Below are 16065 nucleotides of genomic sequence, written 5' to 3'. Positions count from 1 at the left end.
CTTCATAGTTAATATTGTAAATCCCACATTCTTTATTTTCATGTACATTCTGGGTGTACATGTACAATTCCATTCCGTTTTTGAAAGCGGTCTGTCATAACGTTTTTAGCATTCAGACATAATTGTGAGGTTTTGTATTAGTTTTCCTAAAAATAGATATACCGGCCCGCAGACACATTTTTTTCCTCTAAATTTGGCCCCCCAAGTCAAAATAATTGCCCAGGACTGCCGTAAACAGTCAAAGCATGTGGAGGCTGTTTTAGATATTTTTAATTTTGTAAACAATTTTTAAAAATACTAAAAAAGACATATACTGTATATCCAAAGACAAATTTTTTGTAGGTGACAAAGCGTAATATTACAACTATTTTTGTTTTTCATTTTGCTAGTTTATTTGAACAGGTACAACGCACATTGATCAACATTTTGGCTTCAAAGCTAGTTTCCAACCATTATGAGCTCATTATGAGTTATTAGTAGAGATGTCCGATAATATTATCGGCCGATAAATGCTTTAAAATGTAATATCGGAAATTATCGGTATCGTTTTTTTAAATTATTGGTATCGTTTTTTAAATTTTTTATTAAATCAACATAAAAAACACAAGATACACTTACAATTAGTACACCAACCCAAACAACCTCCCTCCCCCATTTACACTCTTTCACACTCATTCACACAAAAGGGTTGTTTCTTTCTGTTATTAATATTCTGGTTCCTACATTATATATCAATATATATCAATAAAGTCTGCAAGGGATACAGTCCGTAAGCACACATGATTGTGCGTGCTGCTGGTCCACTAATAGTATTAACCTTTAACAGTTATTTTTACTCATTGTCATTAATTACTAGTTTCTATGTAACTGTTTTTATATTGTTTTACTTTCTTTTTTATTCAAGAAAATGTTTTTAATTGATTTATCTTATTTTATTTTATTAATAAAAATAAAAAAAAGCACCTTATCTTCACCATACCTTGTTGTCCAAATTAAGCATAATAATGTGTTAATTCCACGACTGTATATATCGGTATCGGTAACTAAGAGACAAGACAATATCGGAATATCTGATATTGGCAAAAAGCCATTATCGGACATCCCTAGTTATTAGTATCAATTGTTTTCTCATTGCAATACATTAATTCTCTTTTTTCTTACATTCTTACTTTTTTATTGGATTTTGTTTGCACAATATGCTGCGGGCCAACAAAACTCAACAAATGGTAGAGACGGGATTTAAGGGAAACAATCACAGGTCAAAGTTACAACATATGATATGGAACTGAATAATTTTAATTTACATAAATATTAATTTATGAATTACTTAGCTTCTCAGGCAAATCATATTGTTGATTTCATTTCATTTCATTTGAAGTCTAACTTGGAAACCCCACACGCTCTTATTTTGAAGCGCCAGCCCAACTCTTTCCCGGAAGTGCTCACGGGCTGCGTGTTCGTGGCGCGTCATAAAAGGCACAAAATCCACAACTCGCTGCTCGCTTGCCACTGTCACACCTTCCGCTGCTAGGCTCGCCCACGCCGGGTCGGATGAACGAAGTCTTGAAGTCGGACCTTACTTTGGAAGCCGTCCTCCCACTGGCGCTGACACGTCGCGGAGGAGTTTTCTTTTTTTTTGGTTTTTGCTTATTTTTTTCCCCGCCGAGGGCTGAGACATCTATCGGGACACGCGAGAAGATGTTGCTGAAGGAGTACAGGATATGCATGCCTCTTACTGTGGAGGAGGTGAGTTTGGGCTTTTATTTTGTCATTTTCTGCTTGTGTGAAGTTTCCTTCCTTAATTACTTACTCACTTACTTAATTGTGTGTGTGTGTGTGTGTGTGTGTGTGTGTGTGTGTGTGTGTGTGTGTGTGTGTGTGTGTGTGTGTGTGTGTGTGTGTGTGTGTGTGTGTGTGTGTGTGTGTGTGTGTGTGTGTGTGTGTGTGAGAACTTTCACTACACGGTTGACCTCGTGCAGCTAATCACCTAATAATGAGTGAGAACAGTACACTCACACACACACACACACACACCATAATGTTTGCTGTGCAAACCTTATGGTGGTGTGTGTACTGTGCCCACTCATTATTAGGTGATTAGCTGCACGAGGTCAACCGTGGAGTGCAAATACACACACACACACACACACACACACACACACACACACACACACACACGGTACTCTTATCTTGTTCTGTATATTGTACAGTATTTTGTATTTCTATAGTGTTTTGTATATTGTACATGATTGCTTATTATTTTTATTGGATTGTAGTCATCTGTTTATTTCAATTGTTAGTTTTTTTTCTTTATTGCCTGTTGTGTAATTTATTTTATTATTTATTTATTTATACTCCATATTTGTTCCCACTACCGCACCTTAAATTGGAGTCCTTAATCTCGTTATATGCAAATATAATGACAAAGTCCATTCTATTCTACACACACACACACACACACACACACACACACTATTGTATGTTTTTACCTTCTTAAGACCTTCTGAAAAATGCCTAACTCTTTAGGACCACCCTTTCTAGATATATAAAGATGTGTATTTACAACATGAATAATATATACATACTATGCCAATATAAAAAAAGCTTGTTGTGAAAAATGAGTTGGAATTTCACAAGAAAAAGGTCAGTTTCACAAGAAAAACGTGTAACTTTGGCAGTGTTATGATAAAAGTCGTCATTTTACGAGAAAAGCTGAAGATTTGTGCGATGTTATGATAATAGTTGGAGTTTTTACTCAATCGCAATTTTACAAGAAAAGCTTAAAACGTTGTCAGTTTTATGAAAAGAGTCGTCATTTTACTCGACAAAAGTCACAATTTTATAAGAAATTCCCCCCCCAAAATGTTTTCACTTCACAGGTGTGCCTTATCAGGGTTGATTAGTGGAATTTCTTGCTTAATCAATGGCGTTTGGGACCATCAGTTGTGTTAATGAGAAGGTGTGTCCAAACTTTTGGCCTGTACTGTAGTTTTTTTTTTTTTAACCTTTCGGGCCTCCATCAGTTGGTCCCAGTTTATACAGACTATCAACATTTAAATCTCTAGATCAGTGGTTCTTAACCTTGTTTGAGGTACCGAACCCCACCAGTTTCAGAACCCTTCCTTTGTGAAACATACAATGTTTTTTTTTCAAATTCAAGACAAAGTTATGTTTTTGGTAACACTTTAGTATGGGGAACATATTCTAAGTAACAAAGACTTAATTTAGAGTTATTTGGTTAGGGTCAGGGTTATAAGACCATGCCGTATAAGGCATTAATAAGTACTTAATAATGACTAGTTAAGAGCCAATATGTTACTCATTTGCATGTTAATAAGCAACTAATTAAAGGTAAATATGTTCCCCATACTAAAGTGTTACCATGTTTTTTTACTGGTGCATGAACATCACCTTGTTCAAAGAACAAAACCAACACAGTGCATAAACTCACAACAAATTACACGCCTGCAAATCGGTGTGACTTCTGCTGTTGTCGTATCCGTAATACGCCGATAGAGAGAAGTTTTTATTTACACGATGAGTCGGGTGTGTCTCGACCTCCGCCGAACCCCTGAGCCTGACTCACCGAACCCTTAGGGTTGGATAGAACCCAGGTTAAGAACCACTGCTCTCGATCAAATTCGGATTCATATTTTAAAAAAATGTTTTATGCCCTTTCTGTAAAGAAAACCAAAAAATGTTGACAATATTATAATAATAATCGGAATTACACTTGGCAAAATGATGACCAAAGTCATAATTTTACTGTAGAAGCCAACCGTTAAGTTAAAGTACCAACTATTGTCACACACGCTAGGTGTGGCGAAATTATTCTCTGCATTTGACCCATCACCCTTGATCACCCCCTGGGAGGGGAGGGGAGCAGTGGGCAGCAGCGGTGGCCGCGCCCGGGAATCATTTTTGGTGATTTAACCCCCACTTCCAACCCTTGATGCTGAGTGCCAAGCAGGGAGGTAATGGCTCCCCTTCCCTGCTTGGCACTCAGCATCAAGGGTTGGAATTAGGGGTTAAATCACCAAAAATGATTCCCGGGCGTGGCCATGGCTGTCGCTCACTGCTCCCCTCACCTCCCAGGGGTTGATCAAGAGTGATAGGTCAAATGCAGATAATTTATCCACACTGTGTGTGTGTGTGTGTGTGTGTGTGTGTGTGTGTGTGTGTGTGTGTGTGTGTGTGTGTGTGTGTGTGTGTGTGTGTGTGTGTGTGTGTGTGTGTGTGTGTGTGTGTGTGTGTGTGTGTGTGTGTGTGTGTGTGTGTGTGTGTGTGTGTGTGTGTGTGTCAATCATGGGTACTTTAACTTAATAGTGTATGTGTTCATCCTATGGTCTGCCCAGATAAATACATCCGGGTACTGAGACTACTGCATGATAACATGTCAGCCACAGTGCTCAGTGGCAGTGGAGATGAAACGGAACCCTTTAGGGTAGACACAGGTGTAAAACAGGGATGTGTCATCGCTCCAACACTATTTTCCATTTTTGTTGCTACTATCCTTCATCTCACAAACATACATCTGCCCCAGGGAGTCGAAATAATGTACAGAACCGACGGTCAACTCCTCAACATCAACCGTTTCAGGGCTAAAGGTCAAACCACCACCATATCCATCATGGAGCTGCAGTATGCAGACGATAATGCCCTCATAGCCCTCTCAGAAGAGGACCTACAGTGCACTCTGTCTGCTTTTGCGAAGGCATACAAACAGCTTGGTCTTGCCATCAATATAAAGAAAACCCAAATCCTCCACCAATCACCACCAAACAGTAGTGCGCCTGTCCTGCCACCAAACCTGTCAATTGACAAAATCCGACTGGAAAATGTGGACCACTTCCCATATCTCGGGAGCCTCCTGTCATCTAAAGCTGTCATTGACGATGAAATTCACCACCGCCTCAGCTGTGCCAGTGGGGCCTTCTCAAGGCTGAGGAAGCGAGTCTTCGAGAACCGTGACCTCCAAGCAAAGACCAAAATCCTGGTCTACAAAGCAGTCGTGCTCCCCACCCTTCTGTATGGGTCAGAAGCCTGGACCACCTACAGCAGGCACTTAAAGGCACTCGAGACCTACCATCATAGATGTCTCAGAAAAATCCTCAGGATCAGCTGGGAGGACCGACGCACCAACACCAGCGTCCTGGAGGAGGCTGGCTTGCCCACCATCACTGCCACGATAGCCCAAAACCAACTCAGATGGACTGGCCATGTAGTCCGCATGCCTGACTCTCGCCTCCCAAAACAAGTCCTTTATTCCCAGCTTGTTGAAGGGAAACGGGCCCCGGGAGGTCAAAAGAAGAGATTTAAGGATAACATCAAGGCAAACCTGACAAAGTGTCGCATAGACCTTAAGTCTTGGGAAGTCAAGGCAAAAGACAGGACGATGTGGAGAAACCTTGTCTGTGAGGGTGCCGCGCAATATAATGACTACCTCCGCCATGCTGCACAAGACAAGCGCAGACTAAGAAAGGAGAGAGCATCCACCAAACAGGCCCAACCCAAACCCACCACCACTACATTCCCTTGTCCACATTGACCCAGAATAATCGGGTCCAGAATCGGCCTCCACGCCCACCTGAAGACCCACAAGGACCAAGTAGGAGGACAGTCATACTCGACCACGAGCGACCGCCGATGATGATGGTGTGTGTGTGTGTGTGTGTGTGTGTGTGTGTGTGTGACAATCATGGGTACTTTAACTTTATAGTGTATGTGTTCATCCTATGGTCCCATATGGGATGCGGGTTGTCTTACGTCAGCACCGGAAGTTGTAAAATCAGCTGTTCACCTGTTTTTTGTTTTTTCGGGGATGAATAGGGAAGTCCTTCTTTAGCTGCCGTCTTGTTTTATCATATATTGCTGCCTTTGCACCTGTCAATGTTTACTTTTGTATGCACATTAAATCAACCAAAAGTCCTGACTTTGGAGCAATGTTCACGGACTCTAGTATTTGGCTCTCTATTAGATGCAATGGTTTTCTGTATTGGGACCATGATTTCAGACCTAACTTGTTCACCGGTCCTCACATGAAAGGTGCTTTTCCTTGACGTCTCAAGAAGGGTAGAAATACAAGAACACACACACACGTGCGGCCTTATAGGCACGCACTCGTGTGTGTGTGTGTGTTCGTGTGTGTTCGTGTATGTTCATGTTCATGTTCATGTTCATGTTATTTGTCAATCAGGTCCCACAACTCAAGTCTAAAATTAGAAGCTGAGAATAATTGCCCTGATACGTGCAATCAATTTATGACCACACCTCATCCATTGCCATCATTGTTCATATTGTTCCACGTCTCTGTGTTATACTGTGAAACGTGGGTGCGGTCTGTGGACACCATCTGGAGCCTTGCCGAGAAAAAACGGGGCGTTTTGGCAGTCTTTTTTTAATATTTTTTTTTCCCCTTCATGCAACTGACAAGCGGAATGAGACGCACCTGTGAAAGATTAGGAACTTTACATCAGGGTTGATAAAAAAAAAAAAAACTTTTTTTTGTGTGTGATTGCAGTCCAACTTTAAATGTGATGCAATGTTGATTGTCACATTTTTTTTAAATTTAATTTGAGTAGTTTGTTTTATTTATTTAATTATACTTAAGAGTTGTGAACGATTTGATCCTGATTCCGGGGAGATTCAGAATCGATTCTCGATTCCTACGGATTCTCGCCATATATTTGGTATAATTCTAATGAAACGAGTTGGAAAAGTTCCTTCTGTGTTGGCGCTAGGAATTTTCAAAATGAGGTCCCAGTCATAAAAATGGGGTTCCACCGTACATTTATGGGGTCCCACTTTTTTGTAACCGTTTTGGGGGATGACTATTCGATTCAGCATCGATTCTCGATTCAAACCGATCCTCTCCATATATTTGGTATAATAATTCTAACGAAACAAGTTAGAAAAGCTCCTTCTGGCCTAAATAACCTTTTTTTTTTTTTTTAAATTGATTCTTAGAAAAGGAAAATGTTTTTTAATCAATTTTGAAAATCATGAATCGATTTAGAAAATGGAATGAATAAGAATCGCGATTCAGATGTAAATCAGCTTTTTTTGTACCCCCTAATATCCAGCACAGGGGTGTCAAAGTCAAGAATGAATGATCTTTGGCCCCCGGGATTATATTTGATTAGTATTAGAACCGGCCCGCAGGCCACAGCCGCCTGCTGCTGTTTTGCACGCACCAATACTCCATCAGTGTTGGCGCTAGGAATTTTCAAAATGGGGTTCCAGCGACCCCATAGTCATAAAAATGGGGTCCCACTTTTTTGTAACCGTTTTGGGGGATGACTATTCCATTCAAACTGATCCTCGCAATATCCATCCATCCATTTTCTACCGCTTGTCCCTTCAAAATGGGGGTGCTGGAGCGCATCTTATTTGGTATAATAATTCTAATGAGTTAGAAAAGCTCCTTCTGGCCTAAGTAGCCTTTTTAAAATTGATTCTTATAAAAGGAAAATATATTTTTAATCAATTTTGAAAATCATGAATCGAGTTGGAATCGGAATGAATAAGAATCGCGATTCAGATGTAAATCAGTTTTTGTTTTTTTGTGGCCCCTAATATCCAGCACAGGGGTGTCAAAGTCAAGAATGAAAGATCTATGGCCCCCGGGATGGTATTTGATTAGTGTTAGAGTCGCCTGCTGCTATTTTGCTCGCACCAATACTCAATCAGTGTTGGCGCTAGGAATCTTCAAAATGGGGTCCCGAGGAACCCATAGTCATAAAAATGGGGTCCCAAAGTATAATTATGGGGTCACACTTTTTTGTAACCGTTTTGAAAACAAATGATAAATGTCCTGTTATATCTAACATTCTATATTGTTTTGGGAAGAAGGTTGTCATAAACGTTACTTAATTCATAAAAAAAAAACTAATACAAAACACATTTTTATGCATATGTGAATTAATTCAGTTTTAATCATTCATTCAATTTTTTTCTTTCCTTCATGGATCTAAACTTTACCGCTGCCAGTATTTTTTTCTGTATTTTTATTGTAATATTTTCAGGTTTGTTCTATTTTTGGCCAAAGTAAGACAAATAAATCTATCTGATGTTGTCTTTATTTTTTAGTTTTAATGCCATGATTTTAATAGTCCAGCCCGAGTGCGCAGATTTTCCTCCATGTGGCCCCTGAGCTAAAATGAGTTTGACACCCCTGATCTAGCAATTTTGCAACAAAAATTACAGTATGAAGAACAAGGGAGCTTCAATATTACCAAGCAGTATCATGCTTCAAACCACACTTCGAAAAGCTATGCACTACAAAATGTGATCATTGTAGACTTTTATCCTGGCCACCTCAATTTTGATAAAAAAATCGGCACACATTATTTTATTCCAGTGGTTCTCAGACTTTTTCACCAGAAAACTCTTTCAAAATACCACCAATATTGGCCAACATCAAAATACAGTAGCGTGGTAGGCCCAAGTATTCATCAAAAACAAGCCAGAGGGTTTTATTTAACAAATATATTTATTATTTTGGACAATGCAACATTACACACTATGCCCAAACGTCAACAATGATACTCCATATACAGTACATATTTACAGACTTCTTTGGTATACCAGTAGATGGCGCCCGCGTACTGCTAGTGGCACAACCGTCTAAAGCAGGGGTCCCCAAACTACGGTCCGCGGGCCGTAGTTTGAAAAGCTTAAAAAACATGATCATTTTGTAGCCATTAATCCTATCATTTTTATAGAAAAAAAAATCAGCACACATTTTTATTTATATTTGGTTTTGTAAGTTCGAGAGTTTTATCTAACACAGACCTGGGCAAACTAAGGCGGCCCGTTAAGCTTTTCAATCTGGCCAGCTGGACATTCCCAAATAATTTTTTTAGATCTTTAAAGGGGAACATTATCACAATTTCAGAAGGGTTAAAACCATTAAAAATCAGTTCCCAGTGGCTTTTATTTTTCTAAGTTTTTTTCAAAATTTTACCCATCACGCAATATCCCTAAAAAAAGCTTCAAAGTGCCTGATTTTAACCATCGTTCTATACACCCGTCCATTTTCCTGTGACGTCACATAGTGATGCCGATACAAACAAACATGGCGGATAGAATAGCAAGGTATAGCGACATTAGCTCGGATTCAGACTCGGATTTCAGCGGCTTAAGCGATTCAACAGATTACGAATGTATTGAAACGGATGGTTGTAGTGTGGAGGCAGGTAGCGAAAACGAAATTGAAGAAGAAACTGAAGCTATTGAGCCATATCGGTTTGAACCGTATGCAAGCGAAACCGACAAACGACACAACAGCCAGCGACACGGGAGAAAGCGAGGACGAATTTGGCGATCGCCTTCTAACCAACGATTGGTATGTGTTTGTTTGGCATTAAAGGAAACTAACAACTATGAACTAGGTTTACAGCATATGAAATACATTTGGCAACAACATGCACTTTGAGAGTGCAGACAGCCCAATTTTCATCAATTAATATATTCTGTAGACATACCCTCATCCGCGCTCTTTTCCTGAAAGCTGATCTGTCCAGTTTTGGAGTTGATGTCAGCAGGCCAGGGAAGCTAGGGTCGATAGGGGGTTTAGCTCGCTCGTCTGCGGGAACAAACTGCCGCCATTGCTTGCCGTGCTACCGAGGTCCTTTGTCCCTGAATTGCTCACACACTCCGGCAGATTCAATGGGGGTCTAGCGGCAGATTTCTTTGACTTTATCGTTGGAAATGCATCTGCTTTGAGTGTCGCAGGATATCCACACATTCTTGCCATCTCTGTCGTAGCATAGCTTTTGTCGGTAAAGTGTGCGGAACAAACGTCCAATTTGTTGCCACTTTCGCATCTTTGGGCCACTGGTGCAACTTGAATCCGTCCCTGTTCGTGTTGTTACACCCTCCGACAACACACCGACGAGGCATGATGTCTCCAAGTTACGGAAAACAGTCGAAAAAAAGGAAAATAACAGAGCTGATTTGACTCGGTGTTTGAGAAAATGGCGGATTGCTTCCCGATGTGACGCCACGTTGTGACGTCATCGCTCCGAGAGCGAATATTAGAAAGGCGTTTAATTCACCAAAATTCACCCATTTAGAGTTCGGAAATCGGTTAAAAAAAAAAAAAAAAGGTCTTTTTCCTGCAACATCAAGGTATATATTGACGCTTACATAGGTCTGGTGATAATGTTCCCCTTTAAATCCTTAATACAATATGTTACCTGAATTTGTTTTCATGTCAAAACAAAAACATTCTTTTAAGGTGTGGCATGTTTTTTATTTCGCCGCAATCGATTACATGTCGGGGGGGGGAACCCTGCACTTAATGTTTTATTTAACTTTGATAACTGACGTCAAATATCTCAAACAAAACGTTGGGTGCTGAAATGTTAAGTGTATACTTTTGTGAGAAATAATGCTACGGCAAACTTGAGAGCAGAAATGGCGTGTTACTAAACTTGAAAAAAATAGAGCCCATCATCCCCATAAACGTTCTTCAATGGGGAAAAACATCTTTTAAATGATCCAGGAGGGAGTTGGAGAGGCTACTGGTTTGTGTTCTTATCGCAGCCGCACAGAATGTCAACGTCATCCCTTGTGTCTTAAAAGTTTCCTGCCTGTCCGAACTGTGAGGAAGGAAGGAGTCTTCAGTGTCAGATGCATAAAAGGAAAACAAAGCGAGCGCAAATAGACGACACGTGATATTTGGATAAACGTATAGAAGTAGACAAGGGAGGAGTTGGAAATTAAGGGTATGTGTTCTTCCTAGTCAGACAAGGTCATGCCTCAGCCGGTATTGTCTCCAGGAAAGCGCTTTCTGTCCGCTGTGTGACACTGTTGCGTCATCGCGCGTCATCACAACTGCAGATGTTGGACTTGTTTTTGCTGTGTTTATTTACGCAAGTTCCACATGTTGTAAATGCCGCGGAAACAATTATGCAATGCCAGAACAAATGAGTCCTTTTTATGAGTCCACATCTCTGACTTGATTCTCTTTTTTCCCCTTCAACCTGCTAAGGTGTGTCTGCATTCTTCAGTAGACACACCACAGATTTGGGAATTGTTTGTATAACAACACATACTAGTGTACTTTATTTTTGGCTATTGCCTGATGTAATACAGTATCTAGTCAATTGGGATATGTTTCAATGAAGTCTGGAAAAGAACATGGATTATTTTCTTAACCATTTGGTATAAGTAGGGGTGTAACAGTACGTGTTTTTGTATTGAACCATTTCGGTACCGAACGTGTTTCCACACGAACGTATGAAGTAGCCGCCTAAGCTAAAGTCTTAACAAGCTGCTCCGCTTTCTGTCTCTTGTCTCTGTCAGTACACTACACAGCACCCAGCATTGTCCCACCCACACCACCATCTGATTGGTTACACGCAGAGCGGTAACAGCCAATCAGCAGTGCGTATTCAGAGCGCATGTCGTCAGTGCTTAACGTTTAGCAGGTAAGCATCAGGCAGCGGACTCTCCCCAAATTATAATAAACACCTCCCAGTTTGGGGAGGAGATCTTGCCCCAAGTGGAGGAGTTCAAGTACCTCGGAGTCTTGTTCACGAGTGAGGGAAGAGTGGATCGTGAGATCGACAGGCGGATCGGTGCGGCGTCTTCAGTAATGCGGACGCTGTATCGATCCGTTGTGGTGAAGAAGGAGCTGAGCCGGAAGGCAAAGCTCTCAATTTACCGGTTGATCTTTGGGTTACGACAGAAAGGACAAGATCACGGGTACAAGCGGCCGAAATGAGTTTCCTCCGCCGGGTGGCGGGGCTCTCCCTTAGAGATAGGGTGAGAAGCTCTGCTATCCGGGGGGAGCTCAAAGTAAAGCCGCTGCTCCTCCACATCGAGAGGAGCCAGATGAGGTGGTTCGGGCATCTGGTCAGGATGCCACCCGAACGTCTCCCTAGGGAGGTGTTTAGGGCGCGTCCGACCGGTAGGAGGCCGCGGGGAAGACCCAGGACACGTTGGGAAGACTGTCTCCCGGCTGGCCTGGGAACGCCTCGGGGTCCCACAGGAAGAGCTGGACGAAGTGGCTGGGGAGAGGGAAGTCTGGGCTTCCCTGCTTTGGCTGCTGCCCTCGCGACCCGACCTCGGATAAGCGGAAGAAGATGGATGGATGGACCTCCTAATCAACTCCTAGTAACATCACTATGAGCCTGTTGACGTTCTAGAAATATATAAAAGGCAGCTCAGCTCGCTCGCAGTCCTGGCTTGAGGTGAAGGCTAATTCGCTTTTAGCGTAACGTTAGCTCATTTTGCTGTGTGTGTGTTACAGACAGCAAAGCCCTGTCTGTTATTTCACTTTACCTTTTTCTGTGTTGATTGAGCTGTGTTGTAGCAGCAAAAAAGGACATTATGTTAAGTGAAGAGTTTCTGTCTCTGATAGTTGATATAATAATGTAAGTGCACCATTAAGCCTACACGAACTCCATGGTGTTCAGGGATGAATAGTCTCTCCTATTGCTATTGTGCTTTTTTTTACATTACATTTACATTAATCGTTAGTAATGGAGCAGCCTAGTTTTGAATGGCAGGGTCCCTGCTATCATAAACCTATAACATAAAAATCAATTACAGGCTTCCCAAATGCTGTAATAAATTAAGCATGATGAGTTGACTTGAAACTGTTTAATGTTGCACTTTTTATATGTAGAAGAAAAGTTTTGTCATTTTATTTAATCTGAGCAACAACTTGAGTCTAATGTTGATTCATGTGGGCAGAATTATTATAGTGTTCCCAATGTTAAAAGGATAAAGCCATTGTTTACAAATTTGGTAAATAACCCAAAAATGTATTTTTGTTTTCTTACTATACCGACAATGAACCGAACCGTGACCTCTAAACCGAGGTACGTACCGAACCGAAATTTTTGTGTACCGTTGCACCCCTAGGTACTAGAAATCAAATTCTTGTGCCGACGCAGAAAAAAATAAGTGAAAGCTTAGAGGATTGAATTTGTGAGAAATAATTTAATTTTGTCTGAGTGGGCGGAGTTAACAATCATTGCATTTGTATATCAGAGGAAAAAAAGAATAGTTTTGCTATTGATCGTCATACATTCTTGCACTGATGTGCGATCTGAGCCAAGGATGTTGTTGTGGCTTCTGCAGCCCTTTGAGACATTCGTGATTAATGGCTATACAAGTAAACTTTTATTGATTGATACTAGCCTGCCAATACAGTCTGTCGTCCCCCGTGTAGTATCTAAATCTATACGTAAATGTGCAGCATTTACTGACTGTCGGCGCTTGGTGAGCAATGCATAATCAAAATATAGAAGAAGATGGTAGTCCGGCTAGTCGGCTGTAGGTCACACTAAATGAGGGTTGTTTAACAGTTTTGAAAAGGTTTATGTGATAAATAACAAGCAGGTATACATCATTTTTAGTGTGGAACACTGTTTTTCCATTGAAAGAGTACAAAGAGCCAAGATGACTCAGTGTCTGGTTGATCATGCCAGATGGGGAACATTCAGGTCTGGGAAAAGTCTAACCTTTTAGGAATTTCAACTTATTGGAGCTTCTGTAAGTATACTATCCAAATTCCACTAAGCAGGGGGCGATCATATACCCATTCCTTTAGGGAACTTTACTCTGTCTTGTGAGGGGGAAAATCATGCGTCACCCAGCCACACCCAGCTGTTTCTGGAAGGAATGAAGAGGGGATGCTCTGAAGGCAACACTATACACTGTAGGAGGATACAAAAACACTAAGCTAATGCTCTTGAATGTGAATGGTGTGTGTGCGAATTGATAGGATAGCCTTTTTTATTTGTTTTTATCCCACAATGGGGAAATTACGTTGTTGCAGTGCATGTTTTTTATACAGTAACAGAAGTAAAGTGTATTGAAAAACAAAATAGTAAATACTATATATTGCTCTCTAATGTGTATAGATGGAAGATAAAATACAACAAAAATACACATCCCTATTACACGCCATGAAAGACACGTCACAGTAGTCAACAGGTATGTGACCAAGTGTCAGTATATGATCTGTACTACAGTGATTACATTTTATCTTCTTTATTATCACACATTTGCACATTCTAACAATGTAGCGTCCTCGTTACTGGCTGATGCTTCTCTACAGTGCAGCTTATTAATCTCTAATTCTCACCTACATGGTGGCAAATAGACTTTCTTACAAGTACCATTATCACTGGAGTACTAAACACACTGTAGGAGGATACAAAAACACTAAGCTAGAGCCCTTGAATGTGACTGGTGTGGGTGCATTGATGCATCAACAGGTCCGATACCAAGTATAATGTTAGTGTATGATTGACACTACAGTGATGAAATTGATCCTTTTGTATTGTCACAATTGTATTTTTTGTGGTTTTTGTTCACAAACTCCGGAAATGAAGGCCAATAGTTGTTTTTGCTCTTGCTTAGTTCTTTTGCGCTATTGATATTATACATTTTGTATGCAATAAAAAGGAGTATGGACATTTAAATATTGATATTGTCACACCCCGTCCTGTTTTGTCGGATTATTTGTTCCATTTTTTTATCATTTATTGATCCAGAAAATTGAAAGTACCGTATTTTTCGGATGATAAATCGCTTCGGAGTATACGTCGCACCGGCCGAAAATGCATAATAAAGAAGGAAAAAAACATAAGTCGCACTGGAGTATAAGTCTCATTTTTTGGGGAAATTTATTTGATAAAATCCAACACCAAGAATAGACATTTGAAAGGCAATTTAAAATAAATAAAGAATAGTGAACAACAGGCTGAATAAGTGTACGTTATATGAGGCATAAATAACCAACTGAGAACGTGCCTGGTATGTTAACGTAACATATTATGGTAAGAGTCATTCAAATAACTATAACATATAGAACATGCTTTACGTTTACCAAACAATCTGTCACTCCTAATCGCTAAATCCCATGAAATCTTCTTCCTCGGTGTCACTTATAAACAACTCTGACAACTCCAAAGGTATGCGTCGCTTCCTCTTGCCGTTTTCTGCTGCATATTTTACTACGTACAGCTTGTAATCTGCAGTATATGATTTCCTTTTCGGTGCCATTTTTGTTCAGCCCTTCTCAGTTTTTATAAGTTACCGCCAATGTTAAAATGATCCATTTTTATAGCTACGGACGTAGTAGCAGGTAGCATCCCATGACCCACAATGCACTTCTGCCATGACGCACAATGCACTTCTGCCATGACCCGCCCCCGCCAAATTTTTATTGGTTGACGTGTGTGTGTGACTATTGCTGACGTGTGTGTGACGATTGCTGACATTCGCCTCGTCTCTCTTAAGGGAATGAGATAAATATTTGATATTTTACGGTAATGTGTTAATTTCACACATAAATCGCTCCGGAGTATAAATCGCACCCGCCCGGCCAAACTATGGAAAAAAAACTGCGATTTATAATCCGAAAAATACGGTATAAGCATTGGTCGGGCCAATTCTATTACTTGGTATTGGATGCATCGACATTCAACTAAACTAAAAAGTAACTTCACTTAACAGACGAGTAAATACTTATTACATTTTAACCGAAATTACGTAACGCTACGGCATAAATCAGCAGATAAATTAGGAGCCTTTATTACCTGTTTTGAAATTATTTTATTTATATGCTATATTTCTCTATCGCTATACATTTCTCCATAGATATCTATTAGGGGTGTAACGGTACACAAAAGTTTCGGTTCGGTACGTACCTCGGTTTAGAGGTCACGGTTCGGTTCATTTTCGGTATAGTAAGAAAACAACAAAATACACTTTTTGGTTATTTATTTACCAAAGTTGTAAACAATGGCATAACATACATATACACACAGGGTCTATTGCTAGGGTTAATGTGATCAACATATATAAAATAAAAACTAAATACGATAAGGCTCAGAATGGTTTCTTATCAAAACTTTTCTACATATAAAGTGCTTTTTTTGATTGATTGATTGAGACTTTTATTAGTAGATTGTACAGTACATATTCCGTACAATTACCACTAAATGGTAACACCCCAATAAGTTTTTTAACTTGTTTAAGGCGGGGTCCACGTTAATCAACAATAAACTGCCTCAAGTTGTTGCTCAAATAAAAAATAAA

The 16065-nt window shown here is 40.2% G+C and overlaps 1 protein-coding gene across 1 annotated transcript in view; it reads left to right on the top strand.

The window, feature by feature from the left end:
* The first annotated feature begins 1511 nt into the window (after positions 1-1511).
* LOC133570156 (cytoplasmic phosphatidylinositol transfer protein 1-like) overlaps positions 1512-16065 on the top strand; it is a 152409-nt gene continuing 137855 nt past the window's right edge. The window contains exon 1 of the mRNA XM_061922866.2: positions 1512-1746. Within this exon, the coding sequence (XP_061778850.2) occupies positions 1552-1746 (195 nt within the window). The 5' untranslated portion in view covers positions 1512-1551. The remainder of the gene's footprint in view (positions 1747-16065) is intronic.

This window comes from Nerophis lumbriciformis, linkage group LG27 (assembly GCF_033978685.3).
Source record: "Nerophis lumbriciformis linkage group LG27, RoL_Nlum_v2.1, whole genome shotgun sequence".
Lineage (NCBI taxonomy): Eukaryota > Metazoa > Chordata > Actinopteri > Syngnathiformes > Syngnathidae > Nerophis > Nerophis lumbriciformis.
This window is presented reverse-complemented; position numbering and strand designations above follow the sequence as displayed.